Genomic DNA, 24710 nt, shown 5'->3' on the forward strand with positions numbered 1-24710 from the left:
CATAAGAGGCACATTTATTGTCCGATTTCACTGAAATTTGGTACAGTGAGTTGTGTTAGGCCCTTCGACATCCTTCGTCAATTTGGCTCAGATTGGTTCAACTTTGGATATAACTGCCATATAGACCGATCTCTCGATTTAAGGCCTTGAACCCATAAGAGGCACATTTATTGTCCGATTTCACTGAAATTTGGTACAGTGAGTTGCCCTTCGACATTCTTTATTAATTTGGCCCAGATCTGTTCAGATTTGGAAATAGCTGACATATATAAAAATCTCTCGATTTAAAGTCTTGTCCCTTAAATGTCGATTCCACATACGAATTGTTCGGGAGAAAAATGAATTTTCTCGGTAATGCATGGTCCGGTGGACTGGCCAATCGATTACAAACGGGTGTGAATTCCTGCCAAGTCTTGTATTCCTGGTGAACATCCTAATGTCAGGGATAAGAAGACGAATATCCCTAGAACACACGCCATGAAAATAACGATAGAGCAATACAACGCTACCCACATTCCGACGATGTTCAAGGGAAGCAATAGAGTTGGATAACCTACTGTCCCCAATCAACATCATCGCTCTCCGTTGAACCCGGTCAAGTAGCTCCAAGGATGATTTTGGAGCTCCTGCCCATATATGAGAGTTATATTCCATCCTCGGCCTGATGTAGGTAGTAAAGATTTTGAGAAGATCAGAACAGGTGATCTATTTCTTGCACCGCTAAAGAAAGCTCAAACACTTGAATGATTCTTTCGACTCTTCGAATACGTGTTTTGACCAACGGACATCACATTGTATCTTCATGCCCAGAACATCAAGAGCATCTGACTGCTCAATATCTATACCGTCGATAGATTTCGACGATTGGAGTGGGTCAGTGAATCGCTTGTAAGGCAAGAAACAGCACTGCGTATTCTTTGCGTTAAAGTCTACTCTGTACATTCTACCCCACTCGGAAATGGCCAACAAATTCTGGGAGAGCGTCTCATCCATAATGCGCCTCCTGTCCACAATTTCTTGAGGACTGGGCCTATGGTCGAATGAATATGAATGACACAGACTACTGTCATCAGCAAATGAGTAGATTGGACTCGGAGTCTGACCCAATAGATCATCAATGAAAATAAGAAAAAGGGAAGTTGAAATGACAGAGTCTTGTGGCACAACTGCGGTCAATGAATACTCATCCGATGAGAACCCACCTACAACAACTCGTATAGTGCGATCTCTGAGAAAGCTCGATATAAATCGAACGAAGTTATTACCGACACCAAAAGCGACAAGCTTTGGTAACAATGCACCGTGCCAGACCCAATTAAATGCCTTGGAGATAACTGGTGGATAAAGCTACTCCATCGTTTCGACAAAAATGCCATTAGGTCTCCCATAGAGCGATTTCTGCGGAACCCATTCTGTCTGTCGCTAAGAAGGTCATTGGACTCTAAGTATCTGACAAGATGATGGTTAACCATACTCTCCATAACCTTGGAGAGCGCGTAGCATATCGCAATTGGCCAATAAATAGCAGGGTTGTTCGCCCCACTTTTCTTGGGGATGGGCTGAACGTTCGCAACCTTCCAACGCGCTGGGAAAACACCCGCACGGTTAGCAAGGTTGAAAAGGTTGCGTCCACTACGCAGCAAGCGTCGAAGAACACTTACAAAGGACAAGTGTTGATATACCGTCCGGGCCCGGAGATTTATTGACGTCGAGATCCGGTTTCGATTTCCCTACTTATTTGTTGATTTAGTATGGTATATAGAAAAGCTCCATGGGATGGTTGGCTACAATGCAAAGTATGAAAAGAATCAATTAAATGCGCATTAAGTTCGGCCGCATTTTGTTTATTGAATTAACAGATACAGATGGACCGTCCTTGTCATGACTATTGGAAGTCATAAAAAAATGCCACGATTAAGAAGATCAAGAAGTCAAGATCCGAGATCGGTTTATATGGCAGCTATATCACAACATGGACCGATATGGCCCATTTACAATCCAAATCGATCTAAAGAAGTATTTGTGAAAATTTCAAGCGCCTAGCTTTACTCCTTCAAAAGTTAGACAGACAGTCGGAGAGACGGACGAACATTGCTAATTCGACTTGGAATCCCAGGACGATATACTTTCTTGGATGCCTTATCAATATCAACACATGTACTTTCTTTGATGGCAGATCAATATTTGATGTGTTACAAACGGGATGACGGAATTAGTATATCGTCCACCTATAAAAAAAAAAATAATTGGCTAAAACAGAAACATTAGAAATAATTAATTAGACATAAAACATGATTTATTACCCTGGAAATAAGGGCCTTAGCAAAGCCATTATGTGGTTGAAATGGCTGGCATTTTCTATCGTATAAATATTCACGTTTTACTTGAAGTCTTTTCACAATCATATCACCATTGTGATACCAAAATGAAACTGCTAGTCAATTTACACAAGGACTTCAATTGGACACACATATAAGTTAGTGTAAATTTGTTCCTTATTTTTGTGTCGGAAAGTGACAAAAAAAGAGAAGTGGTAACCTATGTTATAGGCAAGGATCTGAAAAATTTATAAATACATCCGTTGCTTTTGTGATTTTTGGTCCCATAAAAAATTGTGAAGAGAAGTTTAACATGGCTATACTGAGCAGTGAGATGATAATCAATGACAAAATCATTTTACTGCGTCATTCCAATTGCAACACATTGAAATATTGGTCCAAGACCCCATAAAGTATATTATTCTTGATCGCCATGACATTTTAAGTCGATCTGGCTATGTCCATCAGTCAATCCGTCTGTCCGTTCAAGCTAGACGCTTGCAATTTTGAACAAATACTCCCTATTAGTGTGGTCGGTTGGGATTGTAATTGGTCATATCGGTGCATGTTTTGATATAGCTCCCGTATAAACCGATCTCCTGATTATACGTTTTGGACCTCTAGAGGGCGCAGTTCTTATCCCATAACTTTTTCTATAACCTCCAACATACGTCCTGAGCATGGTTTGAATCCGCCTAAAACCTGATATAGCTCCCATATAAATAGAGAGCGATTGTTTGAAATTTTGCACAATGACTTCAACTATGACCTCCAACATTCGTACCCAGTTAAGTCAGAATCGGTCTATAATCTGGCATAGCTCCCATATAACGTTTTTCTCGATTGAACTTCCTGAGCACCTACGGGAAACAATTCTTATCTTTTTATTGTATATCCATAGAGATAAACAGTAAATAAGATGCGGCTAGGCCGAACTTACCACGCCTTTATTTGTTATCTTTCCACAATGGTTTCTACCTCAATTGTTACAAATGCACCAAATTCAGGCTATTTGGTTCCGCAAGTACACATTGCTTGCCTAGTTTATGTCGTAGATATTTGCTAAATTTCCTAAGTTTAAAGTCATACTGGTGGAGAAGGGGAAGTTCAAGCTCAATGATAGGGGGACTCCTTTCTACAGCCGAGCCCGAACGGCGTGCCGCAGAGCGACACCCCTTTAGAAAAAAGTTTTTACATGGCTACAAATGTCGCCTGTATTATGGGGGTATAGCCACCGCTGAAAAATTTTTCTGATGTTCTCGCCAGCATTCGAACCCAGTCGTTGAGTATTATAGACGGACATGCTAACCGCTGCGCTACGGTGGTCTCCGAGCACTTAATTTCATTTGCAACTAATTGAAGCGAAATTAATACTGACATAGGGACAGGTCGCTACAACTCATAGAACTCAGTAACACTTCTACGGAATACGTTCGCATTTTCTTCGCCACCTTTTTTGTACACTACACCACCACTGTGGTACAGGGTATTATAGATTTGTGCATTTGTTTGCAACGCTAAGAAGGAGACGAGGTAGATCCCATTGCTGAGGCAAAAAATCACTTCCATATTCGATTTAGCTATATCCGTCTGTCCGTCGGCCCGTCTCTCCGTTGGTCCGTCTGTTCATGTATTCTTGTAATCAAGGTACAGGTTGCATTTGTTCGATTTTCACAAAGTTTTGCACAAGATTCAGATTTAAATGTAGCTCTACATATATAACTTTCATTCGATTTTACCGATTAAGGCTGTAGAAGGCACAATTTTGGTCTGATCTTTACCAAATTTTTGTGACGTCCCAATATGTGTCAAAAATCGAATCGGATCAGATTTATATGTACCTCCTTTCATCTGATATATTTTAGGCTGTAGAAGACACAATTTTGGTCCAATCTTTACCAAATTTAGCACGAAGTGCTTTTTATACCCACCACTGAAGGATGGGGGTATATTCATTTTGTCATTCCGTTTGCAATACATCAATACTTGATCAGCGTAAAAATCTAAGACGATCTAGCCATGTCCGTCCGTCTGTCTGTTGAAATCACGCTACAGTCTTTAAAAATAGAGATATTGAGCGGAAATTTTGCACAGATTCTGTTTTTGTCTATAAGCAGGTTAAGTTCGAAGATGGGCTATATCGGACTATATCTTGATATTGCCCTCATATATACCGATCCGCCGATGTAGTGACTTAGGCCCATAAAGGCCACATTTATTATCCGATTTTGCTGAAATTTAGGACAGTGAGTTGTGTTAGGCCCTTCGAAAGCCCTCTTCAATTTGACTCAGATCGGTCTAGATTTGGATATAGCTGCCATATAGACCGATCTCTCGATTTAAGGTTTGGGGCCCATAAAAGGCGCATTTGTGTCCAATGTTGCCGAAACTTGGGACAGTAAGTTATGTTAAGCCCCACGACATACTTCTGCAAAATGGCTCAGATCGGTTCAGATTTGAATATAGTTGCCATATAGACCGATCTCTCGATTTAAGGTTTTTGACCCATAAAAGGCGCCTTTATTGTCCGATTTCGCCGATATTTGGGACAGTGAGTTATGTTAAGCTCTTCGACATTTTTCTTGACCCAAATCGGTCAAGATTTCGATATAGCTGCCATATAGACCGATATCTCGATTTAAAGTCTTGGCCCCCATAAGATGCGCATTTATAATCTGATTTCACTGAAATTTGACACAGTGACTTATGTTAGGCTTTTTGACATCCGTGTCATATATGGTTCAGATCGGTTTATTTTTAGATATAACTACTTAAAATACCAATATTTTGTTATACACAATTGAACAATTACCTGTGCTAATTAGTATTTGGTTCAAATCGGAACATATTTCGATATAGCTGCTATGGGGTACAAGGTATGCATTTTCACCGGACTTTGACGAAAGGTGGTTTACATATCCAACCACCAAAGTATCCAAAGTTCGGCCCGGGCGAACTTAACGCCTTTTTACTTGTTTTGACGTTCTGGTATGTGTGCAAAATTTGATCAGAACCGGATCAGATCTATATATATCGTTCATCCGATATGACCTTTTAAAGCTGTAGAAGCTACAATTTTGGTCCCATTCTTAGTTTTGCAGTAGAGTTTCCATATATTGGGTTGCCCAAAAAGTAATTGCGGATTTTTCATATAGTCGGCGTTGACAAATTTTTTCACAGCTTGTGACTCTGTAATTGCATTCTTTCTTCCGTCAGTTATAAGCTGTTACTTTTAGCTTGCTTTAGAAAAAAAGTGTAAAAAAAGTATATTTGATTAAAGTTCATTGTAAGTTTTATTAAAAATGCATTTACTTTCTTTTAAAAAATCCGCAATTACTTTTTGGGCAACCCAATATAGCTTTTAATCGTTTTGACTTTTAAGGCTGTAGTAGCTAGAATTTTGTTCCGATCTCTACAAAATTTTTCATGGGATGTTTTAATTGACATCCCAATACGTGTGCAAAATTTCATCAAAATCGAATTAGATTTAGATAAAGCTCCCATATATATCTTTTATGTGTTTCGACTTTTAAGCCTGTAGAAACCGCAATTTTCGTACCATCGTAAGAAAATCGTAGAAGGTTCTATTCGATATTTCAATAGGTATGTAAAGTTAAAGTCTAACGAAATTTGGATATAAGTGCTATAGATAAAAAATATTACGTTGACTTGTTTTATAATGTGTTTTGGCAGTTGTTCGAGAGGATCTAGGATCTAGTCGAAATTTTTCATTAGAAATTAGGTTTGGACAGAAAATTCGAATTAATATTCGTAGCCAGCAGTTGATAAAAGCTTGGATTTTTCGGGTAGTCCATTGTGTCAGACTCCAAGTTGTACAGCCAGATAATTAATAAGATTCACACTTCAACTACAGATTCTAACTTTGGTATTATATGATAAGTCACTTCTTCTCCAATCTTTGGTGAGTTTCAGAAGGGCACTTCTAGCTTAGTTTATATGTTCGCGGATATCAGCTTTTGATTTTTGTCTATGTAATTTTGTTGCCAAGTTAAAAAAGTCAATGTCATCAATGACTTTGACGTTTATAGTAAATGCAAATTTGCCCTTAAACATTCCATTAAGGAACAGGGGCAAACATCTCACATATCAATGAGTGCTGTCCGATTCAAGTTTAAGCTGAATGATAAGAGCCTAGTTCGAATCCCAATCCTCAAAAATGCATGCTTAACGATAGAGCTGTCAGTTGAAGAAGTGGTGAAATGGCTAAGATATAATGTCGTAACGACGATTAGCATACACACTCTCTTAGACAACCGGTCTGCTGGAGAAGGTATTCCTAAATTCAAAAACCGCCTCCCCCTTACCCTAATTTTCAGAAACGCGAAATCTCGGAGATGGGTGGTGCGATTTAAGCGAAATTTTGTTTGCTCTCATATAGTACCCCAAAAATAAAAATTTGGTATCCAATTTTCGGATGGGGTACCTAGGGGGGCCGCCCCACCCTAAAACCTGCCAAACATATATTTAGACCAATCACGACAACATGGGACTCAAATAAAAGGTATTTAGGATAAGAAAACGTATCTGATATCCATTTGTCGAACCAAGTGCAAGACCACCCAAGCCCCAAAACACCCCAGAATCGGACATATTTACCGACCATGGCAATATGGGACTCAAATGAAAGGTATTTGCGAGTAGAATACGAATCTGATATCCAAATGTAAGACCACGTTTCTGGGGGTCCTCCCCACTTTTGGGGGGCCGCCTCTCCCCAAAAACCTCCCCCAAAGGGAACACATTTACAACCACAGCTACATTTGGCTCAAATGAAAGGTCTTTAAGAATATAGCGCAAATCTGATATCAATATTCGGGAAAAGTGTATGGGGCCACCCCACCCCCACAACACCACCCAACCCCCAAAACACCCCTAATTCGGACATATTTACAGATCATGGCAATCTGGGACTCAAATGAAAGGTATTTGCGAGTAGAATACGAATCTGATATCCAAATGTGGGACCAAGTGTTTTGGGGGGCCGCCTCTCCCCGAAAGCATCCCCCAAAGAGGACAAATTTACGACCATAGCCATATGGGGCTCAAATAAAAGGTCTTTGGGAGTAAAGCACGAATCTGATATTAATATTTGGGAAAGTGTCTTTGGGGCCACCCCCACAACACCACCCAAATAGTAAGTATTTGCTGACTTTTGAGGCTCAAATAAGAGGGTTTTTAGAGTGGAACACGAATCCGATATATATTTTCAAGGCCAACTCACTGAGTGGCCGCCCATCCCCCAAAACACCCCCAAGCCGGCCATGTTTGCCGACTATGGAAATATGGGGCTCAAATTAAAGGTAGTTGGGAGTGGACCACGTATCTGATATCAACATTAGGGACCAACTGTCTAGGGGACGTCCCACCACCATAACAACCTCCAAATAGGACGTATTTGCTCACCAACACAATTTGGGTTGCAAGAGAGTGGAACTAAATATTTATAGTTTTTAGGGCCAATAACCCAAACCGGACATATTTGCTGACTTTTGCAATAAGGAGTTTAAATGAGATTTGAAATCGAATTTGATATCCAATTTTGAGGCCAATGACAATATGGGGTTTAATAAATAATATATAGATATATGAGAGTAGAGCACGTTGCTGATATATTTTCCGGGCTTAGTGTTTGGGCGACAACCCTAATCCCCAAAACACCCCTAAATCGGCCATATATACCGACCATGTCAATGTGGAGATTTAATGAAAGGTATTAGGAGGTAGAGCAAGAATTGATACTCACTTTCGGGGCCAATTTTCTGGGGGTCCAACCCCTTTCCCAAAATACCCCACAAGCAGCAATTTTTAGTGACCATCGCAAAATGGGGCTCAAATAAAGGCATTTGGGAGTAGAATACGAAAATGATATCCAAATTTAGGACTTTGTATTTAGGGAATCACCCCTTCCCCAAAACACCCCACAAAGGGTAAAAATTTTTGACCATGCCAATATGTGGTATTTAAGATTAGAAAACGAATTTGATAACCTATTTTGGGCCATGTGTTTGGGGTACGCCTCATCCTGTAAACTCCCCTAAACCAATAGCAATATGGGGTTTAAATAAATGGTTTTTGAAAGAAGAGCACAATGCTGATATTTTTTTCAGGGCCAAGTGCCTGGGAGACCACCTCACCCCCGAAAACTCCCCTAAATCAGATATCATGAGAGAAGCGGGCTGAAATAAAGTATTTTAAGAATGGAGTACACCTTTCATCCAAACTTAAATTCGTAGACCAATAAAGATCATATGGGATTCGGACAAAGGCACTTATATTGTTAAATTGTTAGTCAAGCGATATACTATTTTCGTAGCATGTTGAATATAAATATTTCAAGGAAACTTTTGTTCCATATAAAGTAAAAGAAGGCGCAGCGGAGCGGGCCCGGTTCAGTTAGTCTAATATAAACCGATCTGAACCATATTTAGGTTGGATGTTGGGAGGTCTTAACCTACTAACTGTTTCAAAGTTCAAGGAAATCGGGTAATAAATAAAGCTTTTATTGGCTTCAGACACCTTATCGACAGATCGGTCTAAATGGCAGCTATATCTAAATATAGTCCGATCTGTACCATATTCAAGTCGGGTATCAGGAGGCTAAAAATAAGTCAATATTTCAAATTTTAGCGGTTAAAAAATAAAGCCTTTATGGGCTTCATATCCTTTATTGGCAGATCAGTCTATATGACAGCTGTATCTAAATATAGTCCGATCTATACCAAATTTGGGTCGGATGTTGGGAGGCTTATAGCTGCGCACTATTCCAAATTTCAGCGAAATTGGAAAAAAATAAAGCTTTTATGGCCTTCAGACCCTTTATCGGTCTTTATGGCAGCTATATCTTAATATAGTCTGATCTGAACCATATTTAGGTCAGATGTCGGGATGCTAAAAATAACCCACTGTCTTAAATCGGATGAAAAATAAAGTTTTTATGGGCATTAGACCCTTTATCGGAAAATCGGTCTATATAGCAGCTATATCCAGATATGGTCCGAGTTGGCCCGTTCAAGAACTTCACCAGCGTGCATCAAAAAGACGTATCTGTGCCAAATTTCAGCTCAGTATCTCAATTTTTGAAGGCTATAGAGTGATTAGAACAGACGGACGGACAGACACACGGACATAGTTAAATCTTCTTAGAATTTTACGACGATCCCAAATATATATACTTTGTAGGGTCGGAAATTGATATTTCGATGTGTTGCAAACGGAATGACTGAATGAATATACCCCCTATCCTACGATGCTGGGTATAAACAAGTAAGCGCGTTCGGTCGGGCCGAATCTTAAATACTCTCCACAATGGATCGCATTTGTCGAGTTCTATGCGCGGTATCTCTTTTTTAGGCAAACAAAGAATATTGAATAAGAACTGTTATGCTATTGGAGCTATATCAAGTTATAGTCCGATTCGGACCATAAATAAATGCTGAACATTCAGTAAGTATGTCATTGTGTAATATTTCAGTTCATTCGGATAAGAATTACGTCTTGTAGGGGCTTAAGAAGAAAAATCGGGGGATAGGGTTATATGGGAGCTGTATCAAGCTATTGATCGATTCAGACCATATTAGACACGTATGTTGAAGGTTATGAGAGAAGTCCTCTAGAGGCTCAAGAAGTCGAGATCCCAGATCGGTTTATATGGCAGCTATATCAGGTTATAAACCGATTTGTATCATACTGAACACAGTTGTCGGAAGTGATACCAAAACACCACGTGCAAAATTTCAGTCAATTCGGACGAGAATTGCGCCCTCTAGAAGCTCTAGAGGCTCAAGTATTCAAGACCAAGATCGGTTTAAACGGCAGCTATATCAAAACAAAGACCTATTTGAACCATATTAAACGAAGTTGTTGGAAGTGATACCAAAACACCTCGTGCAAAATTTCAGTCAAATCGGACGAGAATTGCGCCCTCTAGAGGCTCAGGAAGTCAAGACCCAAGATTGGTTTATATGGCAGCTATATTAAAACATGGACCGATTTCGCCCATATACAATCCCAACCGACCTACACTAATAAAAAGTATTTGTATAAAATTTCAAGCGGCTAGCTTTACTCCTTTGAAAGTTAGCGTGCTTTCGACAGACAGACGGACGGACATGACTAGATCGACTTAAAATGACATGACGATCGAGGATATATTAACTTTATGGGTCTCAGACGCATATTTCGAGGTGTTACAAACAGAATGACGAAATTAGTATAGCCCCATCCCATGGTGGAGGGTATTAAAAAATGATTTGATTTGATTTAATTGCTCACATACGCCCACAAAAGGGTAGGAATGTGCGCAAATTTCAATAAACAACGTTACATGATTTGCGTTAAAATTGTAAGCATCTTTACCAAGCCCATAAATGGAGCAGCCGATATTTTCAGCAAACTACGACTTTTTATCAGTCGGCCTGTTATTCTCAAAATGCAAACTTTTTGCTATAACAGCAGAACTATTGTTGAAATAGCAAGAACATTAACTGACTGCATACGCACAGTCCGCAGGCAGTGTTTGTTTTTATCATGACAGCCGGTAGTATGTACCGGATTGACCCGATGAATTCCTTCATCGGCAAGGGCTGCCGCCTCAGTGTACTGCTACTACAACAACAACAACAACAGCAGACTTTCACTTACTTCTTTATACCCTCCACCATAAGATGGGGGGTATACTAATTTCGTCATTCTGTTTGTAACTACTCGAAATATTCGTCTGAGACCCCATAAAGTATATATATTCTTGATCGTCGTGACATTTTATGTCGATCTAGCCATGTCCGTCCGTCCGTCCGTCTGTCTGTCGAAAGCACGCTAACTTCCGAAGGAGTAAAGCTAGCCGCTTAAAATTTTGCACAAATACTTCTTATTAGTGTAGGTCGGTTGGTATTGTAAATGGGCCATATCGGTCCATGTTTTGATATAGCTGTCATATAAACCGATCTTGGGTCTTGACTTCTTGAGCCTCTAAAGTGCGCAATTCTTATCCGATTGGGATGAAATTTTGCACGACGTGTTTTGTTATGACATCCAACAACTGTGCCAAGTATGGTTCAAATCGGTTCATAACCTGATATAGCTGCCATATAAACCGATCTTGGGTCTTGACTTCTTGAGCCTCTAGAGTGCGCAATTCTTATCCGATTGGAATGAAATTTCGCACGACGTGTTTTGTTATGATATCCAACATCTGTGCCAAGAATGGTTCAAATCGGTTCATAACCTGATATAGCTGCCATATAAACCGATCTTGGGTCTTGACTTCTTGAGCCTCTGGAGGGCCCAATTCTTGTCCGATTTGAATGAATTTTGGCACGACGTGTTTTGTTATGATATCCAACAACTGTGCCAAGTATGGTTCAAATCGGTTGATAACCTGATATAGCTGTCATATAAACCGATCTTAGGTCTTGACTTCTTGAGCCTCTAGAGTGCGTAATTCTTATACGATTTGAATGAAATTTCGCACGACGTGTTTTGTCATAATATCCAACATCTGTGCCAAGAATGGTTCAAATCGGTTCATAACCTGATATAGCTGCCATATAAACCGATCTTGGGTCTTGACTTCTTGAGCCTCTAGAGTGCGCAATTCTTATCCGATTGGAATGAGTTTTTGCCCGACGTGTTTTGTTATGATATCCAACAACTGTGCCAAGTATGGTTTAAATCGGTTCATAACCTGATATAGCTGTCATATAAACCGATCTGGGATCTTGAGTTCTTGAGCCTGTAGAGGTCGCAATTATTATACGATTTGCCTGAAATATTGTACGACCGATTCTCTCATGACCGTCAACATACGTGTTTATTATGGTCTGAAACGGTCTATAGCCCGATACAGCTCCCATATAAATCGATCTCTCTATTTTACTTCTTGAGCCCCCAAAGGGCCTATTCTTATTCGAATTGACTGACATTTTACACAGGTCTCCAACATATAATTTAATTGTGGTCCAAACCGGACCATATCTTGATATCGCTCTGATAGCAGAGCAAATCTTTTCTTATATGCTTTTTTGCCTAAGAAGAGATGCCGTGAAAAGAACTCGACAAATGCGATCCATGGTGGAGGGTATATAAGATTCGGCCCGGCCGAACTTAGCACGCTTTTACTTGTTTAAACTACTTTTCCAATTACATTCAATGTGGTGTAGGGTATAGAAAGCTTTGCTCATTCCGACTTTATTCTTTTCCTATTTGTTTTATTATGCCAGATATTTAGTTCGATATCAGCGTATCAATGGCCTCAAGTCTTATTAAAATCATTCCAGGCGTCGTGGTGTTGACATTTAATACAAAAATATGAGGAAGATCTTTTGATTGTGCGGTATATCTATCTTGAGGAATGTGAGCAAATGAAATTAAATTTCTATGGAAACCTTAAAGGTGGTTGCTTCTTCCGAATTCCAATTGTCAGTAGTGAACGAACACCAATAATACATTTCTTTTGTAGTTGCAATAGAAAGAAGTCGAGAAGTGCACAAATAAAGCCCCAAATATATTTATTAAAAATTTCGAAATGCACTACAATAACAAAGAATAAAATAAAACAACAATAATAGCAAAATTCCAAGGAAGGATATTCAAAGGAAATTTGTGGCGGGCGTAAAAAATAAAATAAACTTGAAGCCTTGACTGCTGTTTGTTTTCAAAAGCAAAAGAGTAATGCAAAGGCATCTTCGTTTTACTACAACTCCACACCATCCAGCACATCAAGGATAAAGGAAAATATTTATGGAAGATGGGTGAACAACAACAAGGAAAAAACGACTACATAAAGCAAAGATGAAAAATATAACAACAACAATTTACTTTAAATTTGGATAAAGTTTTTAATTTAAATGTGAATCAGTGCGCTGGGATTTCAAGGGTGGGGTTGGTAAAAAGAGACTAGTGAGGCGGGACAGTAGTTGGGGCAATAAAAGAAATTTGAACTACTTACGTATTTCCATTTGTTCGAACTCCAGCTGGCGTACAACAGCGTCATGGCTGCGTTGCAATACCGCCCGATCCTCTTCGTCAATCATCTTAATACAGCTGGATGTGGAGGTTCCAGTGTTTGCCACAAACTGTGGTGCTGTGGACGAGGGTGTTGTTGGTGTGGTTGGCTCCTTTGATGCTTTCTTCTGGCCCAAAAGACCAAAAACTTTTACTCGACTACCACGGCGACTTTTCATAGAGGCTCTGAGTGAGGAGGGGGAGAAGGCCCCCCCTGCCGCATTGGCATCTTCCGCATCTGTGGCCGCATTGGCCGTTGTCGTTCGTGTCTGGCTATTGCCCATTGTGATGGAGGCGTTGGTCGAGGTGGTTTGTTGCTCAATCAGTGGTGTGCTCGAAGATGTTGCTGTTGAACAGGACTGTTGTGTATGGTTGATTGAATTCCATGGTCGAGATGTTGATTGAGAAAGAAACAAAACAGGGAGAAACTTTGTTATTAGCCAAGCCACAGCACGAGATTCGGGAAGAACAACAAGAAGCCGACGCAAAGACGGCAGGACATGCCATAGAACATAGAAAATGGCTTGGAGAACAAAGCTCAATGCGATGAAGTTGAAACAAATAAAATCAAAAATCAATTATAACTTTTCAATCAGATTATGACCAAGTTGTAGCTGTTATCCTTGTTGATTTGCAATGCTAGATACATCCTTTGCATCGTGATGTGATAGTAGCAATATTGTCTTTTTGGAAACATTTGGTAGTGTTTGGGGGTTGGTGCCATTCACTGTTCAAAGCACAATGAAAATGTTCCAAAAAAGGATTACCCGCCTCAATTGCCAGGTATATAGGTGACGTATGCCAGGTGTTTATGTTGCATTTTCCATAAACAATAGGATGCTCTAATTCTGTTAAAGCTCTTTCTTAACCAAACCATGTGTAGGATTGGTAAAGTTTTTCAAAATACATGGACACTTTTTTCACAGGCTGAATAAAAGTGCTGTAAGTCTCAACCAAAGTGAAAGATTTTAACATGTACCATACTACAGCTTAACACAGAGAGTAACACAACAATTTTGATGTATTTTACTTCGAGCTTGCAGTGCATACTTGGCGATTTTCTTATCCAATTTCAGGAAATGTTTGTATTATACCCATAAACGCTCACGCTAAATATAATTTGTGCACGACCATTTTCGACTGGATCTATCTACCCCCATTCCGAATATAATCCAGAACGGTCTAAATTTAGATATATGTTCATAGGTATGCTATATAAAAACGTACACCAGATTCGAAGCTATTCCGCCCATTCATATGAATCGAATATTCACATCGGACGATATTTAGATGAAGCTGCCATATAGACCGATCACTAAGAAAATGCAAGGGCTAGCTGAGAAAGGCTCAGAGCAAAGCCTGGGTGGTATCCTTAGGGGATACATCTGAGGCCTCTAGGCTAAGGAAGATCCTATCCTCGAAACCTATTACGGTGGAATATATTCCGAGGTCAGAGAATGTATGGGCAGTGTCTAGTGAAGAAACCCTAGAACTTCTAGTTAATACACATCCCGGTAAACTCTACAACGGACAACGTGACGCCATAAAGGGTTGTCACTGATATGCATTCGTCGGAGGTAATTGGGGAAATTGTGCTTGAGCCAAAAATCCTATGGGCGATAAAAAGTTTGGACTCGGTTGTATTACAAGCTATGTCCGATAGACAGGCTCCTTGGCTTAGGGAGATATACTCTGCTTGTATCAGCATGTCGTATATTCCTGTGGGATGGAGGGACACAAAGTTCACTTTCATTGCAAAATCGTACCACAAGAAGGCAAACGATTTTCACTCTATTTTCTTTATGCTGAAGATTCTGTAGAGGTTGATTGAAGCATATCTCAGGGCGAAGATTCCTGGGGATCGCCTATCTCCGCATCAGCTTGCATACAGTAAGGGAAAGTCCACTGAAACAGCCCTAGTCGCCTACATAGAGCATTCGCTTACTGGAATATACAATGGTAGCATTTCCGGGCACTGAATGTGCTTTCAATAGCTTTCTTCAAATCATGGAGGAGTGGGAGATTATAGGCATCAATACTACCGTATGAAAGTTTATTAATAACTAAGATGTATTTTGGCTGTCTTCGAGTTTGCAAATCTGAAGAGATGTGTCAGTAAAGAAACACCTCAAGGTGGTGTTTTATCTCCTATACTTTGGAATATGGTCTTTAAAAATATATATTATTGTCTCGGTATGCGTATGCAGATGATGATTGCGATTTAGGGAAAGTTTCCCAGCACTCTTAGAGATATAATTAAGGATGCTCTACGGGCGACTGCGAAGTTCGCTACCGAAAGTGGTCTAGCCGTTAATCCGTGCATGACAGAAGTAGTTCTTTTCAGCAGGAGATACAAGTTACCTACAGTGGCGCCTGTCTCCTTGGGAGGAGAGAATGATCCATTAACTGAAAGCGCAAAATACCTGGGTGTTTTGCTGGAAAGGATATTGAACTTCAAATCAAATATTTTGAAAAGGAAGATAAATGCAACTCTTGCCCTATATACCTGCAAAAGAGCCATTGGCACATTTTGAGGTTCTATACCGCGTGTCGTGCACTGGGTGTTTACTGTAGTTGTCAGGCCTATTATGCTATATGGTGTTGAGTTCTGGTGGACGGGGCTTATAAGTCCACCTGCTGCTCAATACTCAACCGAATCCAAAGGATGGCTTGTTTGTGCACAGTAGCTGCACTGAGGACGGCACCATCTGATGCGCCGAATTTAATGTTACATCTAATGCCTCTGGACATTATGGTTAAAAAAATTGATGCGACCACTGCCGTGAGGTTAAGGGAGCTTTCTTATTGGTCATGTGGCGGTTACGGACACATACAATGCCCATTTTTCCAGGCAGCGTTGAGCCACTTTTTGATAAAAGATATTGTACCACTATTTCTGATAGAACCGATTGGAACTTCATACGGATGCGTCCAAACTAGACGACTATGGTTCCAAATAGATGGTTCCAAACTAGACGGATGGTTCCAAACTAGACGACTAGGTGGGTAATTTTCGGCGAATTAAAGCAAAAAATTTAAAGTTATTGTTACTAAATAAATATAATAAATAACTTTTGAGTTAACTTTAGTTAAATCGTTATCAAAAAAATACTAGAGAACATATTTGTACAAATTTTAAAAAGTTTCGTTTTAAAGTCAAAGCAAGTGAAATCGAGCTAAGGGTCGAATATTGTATACCATGTATACCATTATATACCATTGATCGCATTTGTCAAATTATTTGCACGGCCTCTCATGTATGAACTACAGGCCTCTCATGTATGAACTGAACATAGTCCAGTTCGGACCAAATTTAGATATAGCTGGGGTTTTAAGCCCATAAGAAGCCGTATTTTCCTATTTCGCTGAAATTTAGAGAAATGAGTTGGACTAGATTTCACGTTGTCCGAACCAAATTTGGTCCAGATCGAACGACACTTTGTTATACATTTGGAACATGGTCCATATTACACCATATTTGGATATAGCTGCCACATGGACCGATCTGCAAACCTGGGATCATTAGCCGTAAAGCCTCATTTATAAACTGATTTCCTTGAAGTTTTAAGTTGTGACTTTTATAAACTTCTCTGTATCTGAACCGAATATGATCCAAATCTGCTCATACAAGTCTAAAGAGGATGTATCCTTTGGATCCAACAAGTTGAAACTGAAGGTCTATAGAAGCGGTGGGATTTGGGAATCAGGAGACGACTCAGCAGTTGTCGCTGAACACTTGACTGAGGAACTATCGAACACATCGCTAAAGTCTGGCGGATTGCAGGAGACTGGAAATCCCCCTGCCACAATCGAGACAGGAGGGGATGGCATTGAAACGGGACCCGACAAGCCCTTTATGGGTGGGTCATCTAGTGGGACTGGGCTCAAGGCGTGCGCCAGCGGCGAAGAATGGAACTCAAAAAGTATTTCGACCGCAGCAGCTGGTGAAGCATCTAGGAGGAATCGTCCACAGCGCAAGTGTCCAGTGTTCTGAGGAAGAGTGGTTTCACTGGTTTCTCACCTGCCCTTGGGTTTCTTCTTCGATCTCTAAGCACTGAAGATAGTAGTAGCCAGCCTTGAAATAAACAAGACTCATTACTGGATGGCTTCCCAATATATGGTAAACGATTCACAGATGCCGCCTTCAAATGTTAAATATGTTCAAATTGTAATAACTACTGTTGATTTATGACAAAATTATTGCAAATTACCGACAATCTGACGAATATATACATGGGAGCTACATCTAAAACTGAACCGATTTTGACCAAACTTCTTAGATATTGTGGTAGACATTGAGAAAAGCGTTGAGACCAATTTCGGCAATATTTGTCAATGAATGTCGAGTATACATATATTGCAGCTATATCTATATTTGAACCGATTTCTTTGAAATTAACCAGTAATGTCGAGAGTCGAGAGTAAATCCTTCCTGTATCCAAATCTGAACCGATTTTTTCCAATTTCAAAAGGCTTTATTTCTAGGCCGAAAAACATGCCTGTACCAAATTTGAAGATGATTGGATGAAAATTGCGACCTGTAGTTTGTACACAAATTAACATGGACATACGGACATAGCTAAATCGAACCAGAAAGTGATTCTGAGTCAATCGGTGTATTTATCAATGGGTTTATCTTTCTTCCTTCTGGGTGTTACTTCTAGAGGTACACAATGTTCTAGACATTTGCAGAGATACAGGGTGTCAAAATTGACCATGTCAAAAAGTTATGGCTCCAACTTTTTGGAGCCATAACTTTTGATCTTCTGAAATTGCATGATATAGAACTCTGGAGAAAGAGCTTGATGAGATCTAAAAAAATGTGTACAATGTGTACAACTCATTAACAGTACACGATGGCATGGTACATCGTGTACTGTTAATGAGATGACTTTGTTTTTCAGTGTTTTTGTAATAACTCTGTCAATTTTTAAGCTTTATACTTCAAATTTCACACTAACTGTGGCAGTATACGTATTCACACAATAAAAAAAGAAACGTGTCAAAATGCCGTCGTTTTCAATAAAAACAAGAAAGAGCGTGCTGAGTTCGGCCGGGCCTAATCTTATATACCCTCCACCATGGATCGCATTTGTCTAGTTCTTTGCGCGGTATCTCCTTTTAGGCAAACAAAGAATAATGAATAAGGACTGTTATGCTATTAGAGCTATATCAAGTTATAGTCCGATTCGGACCAAACACGGATTGAATGCTGAACATTGTAGAAGTCAATGTGTAATATTTCAGTCCATTCGGATAAGAATTGCGCCTTGTAAGGGCTCAAGAATTAAAATCGTTTTAAATGGGAGCTGTATCAAACTAAAAATCGATTTAGACCCTATTGGACATTGAAGGTCATGGGAGAAGCCGTTGTACGAAAGTTCTGCCAAATCGGATGAGAATTGCGCCTTATAGAGGCTCAAGAAGTCAAGATCTCAGATCGGATTATATGGCAGCTATATATCAGGTTATGTACCGATTTGCGCCATACTTAGTACAGTTGTTGCAAGTCATAACAAAACTCCTCATGCAAATTTTCAGCCAGATAGGATGAGAATTGCGCCTTATAGAGGCTCCAGAAGTCAAGACCCAAGATCGGTTTATATGGCAGCTATATCAAAACTTGGACCGATTTGGCCCATTTACAGTCCCAACCGATCTACATTAAACAAAAAGTATTTGTGCAAAATTTCGAGCGCCTAGCTTTACACCTTCGAAAGGTAGCGTGCTTACGACAGACAGACTGCCGGGCATAGCCAGATAGACTTAAACTGACATGACGATTAAGAATTTGAATACTTTGTGGGGTCTTAGACGCATATTTCGCGGTGTTACAAACAGAATGACGAAATTAGTGTACCCCCATCCTATGGTGGAGGGTATAAAAATATTTTGTATATACCCACCACCAAAGGATGGGGTATATTCATTTTGTCACTCCGTTTGCAACCCATCGAAATATCCATTTCTCATCCTATAAAGTATATATATTCTTGATCGTCGTAAAAATCTAAGACGATCTGGCCATTTCCGTCCGCCTATCTGTTGAAATCACGCTACAGTCTTTAAAAAGAGAGATATTGACCTGAATCTATTCTTTTTCTTTTGTCCATAGGCAGGTTAAGTTCGAAGATGGGCTATATCGGACTATATCTTAATATAGCGCCGATATAGACCGATCCGGCGGTTTGAGGTCTTCGGCCCATAAAAGCCACACTTATTATCCGAATTTGCTGAGATTTGGGACAGTGAGTTGCGGTAGGCCCTTCGACATCCCTCTGCAAATTGACCAAGATTGTCCAGATGGTTTTGGGCCCATAAAAGGGGCATTTATTGTACGATGTCGCCGAAATTTGAGACAGTGAGTTGTGTAGGGCCATTTGACATCGCTTTTCATTTTGGCCCAGATCGGTTCAGATTTGGATAAAGCTGCCATATGGACTGATCCTTCAATTTAAAGTTTTTGCCCCATAAAAGGCGCATTTATTATCCGATTTTGCTGAAATTTGACACAGTGACATAGGTTAGGATTTTCGACATCCGTCTATATTTTGATATAGCTTTCAAAAAGACCAATTCTTGTTGTACAAAATTAAAGAATGAATTGTATTTATTAGACCACTCAATGTTCGTGTCGAATTTGGTCCAAATCGGACACATATTTCCACATAGCTGCTATGGAGGCATAAATTATGCAGTTTTCACCAGATTATGACAAAAGGTGGTTTACATATATACTAGAGGTGGTGGGGATCTAAAGTTCGGCCCGGCCGAACTTAATGCCTTTTTACTTGTTTTGGTCACCAATTTGCAAAATTTTTTAAAAAAGATACTTCGATTTCTTTAATTTTTTCGCAAACTTTTTTTTTTACTAAACTTCAAATTGAATTAAATGAAATGTTTTCAATAACTTAAGGGGTCTCTCGCTTTACCCTAGCCATAAATGAAGTCATGGCAGCGAATATATTAAAAAAAGTCGATTTTCAAGTAGTGCTATATTTAATGTTAAAAAACAAGTATTACGTCAAACTTTATGCATAGGAAACATATTCGTAGGGAACTTTTATTTAGTATCACTTCTTCTACAAAACACAAAAAGAATCATGAATCTCTATTCCATCCGATTTTATGTAACCGGCAACATACAAGTCCATTTTTTAAGAAAAGTTGAATTTCCAATTTTTTTTGCTGTCGTCACCACAAGGCATGAAAACCGCATTTTTTACGCAATATACCTTACATCAAAAGAAATATCCATACCTTTCCAACGATGTATAAAACATTTCCCAATTCGGATTCCATCTACTCTAAATTCAATTAAGACTTCACTAAACTGGGTGTAAAAATAGCTACACCCAGAAAAATTAGTCTGCTGATATCAACAAACACTGTCGGCTGATATTAAATTAAAAATTTTGAACTGCTTAATAAATCAATTAAAAGTTTTTGAACTGCGAAACAACAATTGAGCCATTTGTTATATATTAGTAAAAAAAATTGGCAATTTTGGTCGTTAATTTTTTGTTCAAAAGGATATATTAAAAAGTTGTAGTTATTTTAATTCTGGAATTTGAATATAATTTTAGTTATGTGCTTGTAAAATTGAATAATAAGATGGAATATAAACATTTTTAAAATATTTGCGACATTTTAGAGAATTTTTATGTTGTTCAAAATTTGAAAACACCAGCAACAAGTTAGTGCTGTCCCGTCTCAGGAGACTTTCTGCTGTTTCAGCAAATATTTTTGCTGTTTTTACTAAAAAATTTCTGAGTGTATTTTTGAAATGTACCCTTACATGGGAGCTTCATCAAAATATTGGTCGATTCATCCATAAGTTTGAACATACTTGAAACAAAAATGTGGGTTCTGGAGCAAAAATACCAAAAATCGGGGTTACGCTTGTGTGGGACCCACACCTAAGTTAGTGTGGTAAAGGTATAAAAAAAACAAGTAAAAGCGTGCTAAGTTCGGCTGGGCCGAATCTTGGGAACCCACCACCATGGATTCTGCTAAAAATGAATACAAAATAAATAAAGTTGTAGGGCATAATTTTATTCTACATACCAAACTTCTGTCAAACCAGCAAATATTAATGCTTCTTGGAACCGAACAATGGTGGTGGGTATAAAAATAAGTGCAGAAAGAAAAACATGTTTGGTATGGAAACGAAAACAACGATTACAGTGAATTTTCGCTAGCGGAACAATTAAAAATTTTAGTGACTTTTCAGTCGCAAAATAGAATACGATTTATTTATAACTCGTGATATATCGTGGTTTGTGATTTTCTCGTGAGTCGTGATTCGTGATTTTAATTCAAAAAGGCTCACGCACGATCACGTGATTAAATTTGAATCTCACTTATGAATCACGTGATTCTCGTCTGACACGACTACTCTCGACTTATGTGCACACCTCTAAAAAAACTGCACGTGCCAAAAAAATTGCGGCTTCCAGGGGCTTATGAAGCCAAATCGGATCGGATAGGATAGATCGAATCAGAATGTCGAGAGGATCCAGAATATATATACTTTATGGTGTCGCAGATCAGTATTTCGTTATAAAGTTTATAAAATGTCATTGCTGATGGGTCAATCCCTGGAAGCCGTAGTGTCCACAATTATCCGAAAAACATATAAGGAAAGGCTAAAAATCGGGCGCAGCCCTACACCACCGAGTCTACCTACTACTTTTAATATATATAGCCCATGTCTAAATCTTGTCAGAATTTAATTTTGCATTCTTACCGAATTAGGAGAGCAAGATGTTTTTACAATAAAACCCAAAATTTGGTTACTGCAATTTTAAAGGCGGATATCATCTACATAGCTAAACAGAATCAGGAAGTGATTCTAAGCCGCTGGCTATACTTATAACAAATGCGCTAATATATAATACCCTGTACCACTATAGTGATATAGGGTGTACAAAATTGGAAATATTTTGTCCATTTCACAGTTTCAGAAGCATTTTGAGAAATTTGGATTTAGAAGCAAGTAAAATGGCATTAAGTTCGGCCGGACCGAACTTTGGATACCGACCACCTCGTTTATATATATAAGGTCGGTGGAGACAGCTCTGCACGAGGTTGTGCATAAAATAGAAGAATCCTTCTATGCTAAGACGTACACATTGGTGGTTTGCATAACATCCAGTATTCGTTTAACAATGTGCGGACTGACAGATTGATCCAATCCTTAGACCAGTACCGGGTTTGACCGGGTGCTTAGAGACTGGATAAATCATATGCTAAGGGACAGGTGGATAAAAATGTGTGTCCCGTGGGATAAATATAAGGGAGATAGTGGCACAAGGTACGTCACAGGGGGGCATTTTATCGCCACTCCTATGGGTGACCACCATAAATGACCTCTTATGGATGCTGACTGAGGAGGGACTTGAACCCGTCTGCTACGCAGACGATGTTACAACACTTCTAAGGGGTAAGGATCCGAATCAGCTATGCCGAACAGGTCTTGCATATGGCATATGATTAGCCTCAATGTTAACTCAGAGAAGACTGAAATATGCCTGTTCACGAGGAAAACGAAGGTAGGCCAATTTGACACACCACGTTTCCCCAACAACATGATTTCGATATCTGACAAGGTCAAATACCTAGGAGTGATGTTGGATTAAACCAATACTTACTTACCCCTCAGTAGTTTGGTGGACTGCTATGGAGAAAAAGTGCAACATAAGGACGGTACAACAGTTTCAGAGAACATGTTGTCTTGGCATAGGCGGAGCGATGAGGACCACGCCCACTAGGGCACTGGAGACTATTCTAGATATGCGACCAATTGACTTACAGATTAAGTGAGAGGCAGCCATTGCGGCTATGTAACTTAAGGCGATGGGAAAATGGATTGAGGATGGGAGAAGCTCATACCATCGAGGCGAAGCACAGTGGGATGAGAAAAAAAAGTAAAGTAAAAAATGTGTGCCATTTTGGAATGGATAGAGATATCTTCATGAAAGTGTAAAATTTCTTGGACACTTTAAAATATATCCCACACATTTAGGCCTGTTTTTGAAGGGCTTTTTAAGTACTTTCCAGCCAAAAAAATTGAAAATCGGACCATAAATGCGCTTTTGACACCCCGAACAAAATTTTGTAGGACCGATGTGACCAACTTTGAAGGCTCACCAATGGACCCCTGGGACTTCTAGGGCCCTGAAATTTTGCATGTAAACACCTTAGTTATAACCATGTAAAATGTTATGAAGATATATCTGTCCGTTCCAAAATGGCAGACTTATTTTCACTTATCTTTTTCCCATCCCACTATGTGACGATAGGAGACCGGGATGGAATGGAAGAGGTTTCCGATCGGATACCTGAGACGACACTTGAAGTCGAGTGCGAGGCACTGCTGCCAGCGGCACAGTCTTGGACTGGCGGAACCCTTGTGTTGCCATCTGGAAAATCACGTTACACGGATGGATTAAAACTGGAGGACAGAGTGGGACTGGATGTCTACATTCAGCACCCAAGGACTGAGACCTGTTTTAGACTGCCTGACCATAATATGGTCCTGCAGGCGAAGATGCTTGTGATGCTCACGCGATGACGTCGAGTGTGAACACCTTTACGGAAAGTAAAATGGCCTTAAGGGCAATAACAACCAGTACGGTAAGGTCACGAACAGTCATGCAGTGTAAGGAGATTAACGCCGTATTGCCGTCAATAAACTTGGTTAACCCGAAACCTTTCGGGTCGACGCAGTCCAGGTTAATGGCGTTGGCGACGAATGCGCATGTAACACTGTGTAATAGCGAAATAGTCGGTAGGACGGCGAAAATCCTATGGGGTGATACGGATAGTGAGGGGACGAGGCTATTACTGAAAGAAAGTAAGAAGAAGGTCAGTATAGCTTTTTATAACTTAACGGGACACATAGAACTACGAGCTCATTTAAGCAAAATCGATGCAACAAGTGATAACATTTGTTGGACATGTGGGGAAGATGATGAGACGTTTGGGCATGTGATTGCGCTGCTTTTGGGTTCTTAGGTGGGGACAGAATACCAGACATGAACAAACTTAGGGGAGTGGTATGGAAACCTGTTAAGGATTATGTAAGTAGCTTGAAATTCCTAACGTAGATTTTCTTTTTCGAGGTTATTTTTAGTTTTATCTCTACATAGGAAAAATTTAATTTTGTTATTGGAATTGTGTCCAGATTAAATAAGTGTTTTCGTTTATTTTTCAAAAAAGCAAAATAAAAAGACTTTGTAAAAGTTTAGAATATAGGCGACGTATCAACCATGAGCTGTATGACGGTTGCATTGCCTTGGTCATGTCGTCAGAATGGATGAAGAAGCTCCAGCAAAGAAGTCTTTTGAAGGCAAACACGGTGTTAAA

The 24710-nt window shown here is 39.6% G+C and overlaps 1 protein-coding gene across 6 annotated transcripts in view; it reads right to left on the minus strand.

The window, feature by feature from the left end:
* Positions 1 to 24710, minus strand: part of LOC106091098 (protein cappuccino) — a 321527-nt gene that overhangs the window by 215138 nt on the left and 81679 nt on the right. For all 6 annotated transcript variants that reach the window (XM_059366105.1, XM_059366107.1, XM_059366104.1 and 3 more), the window contains exon 2: positions 13285 to 13699. In XM_059366105.1, coding sequence (XP_059222088.1) covers positions 13285 to 13699 — 415 coding nt within the window. The remainder of the gene's footprint in view (positions 1 to 13284; positions 13700 to 24710) is intronic.

Source organism: Stomoxys calcitrans, chromosome 3 (assembly GCF_963082655.1).
Source record: "Stomoxys calcitrans chromosome 3, idStoCalc2.1, whole genome shotgun sequence".
NCBI classification, from domain to species: domain Eukaryota; kingdom Metazoa; phylum Arthropoda; class Insecta; order Diptera; family Muscidae; genus Stomoxys; species Stomoxys calcitrans.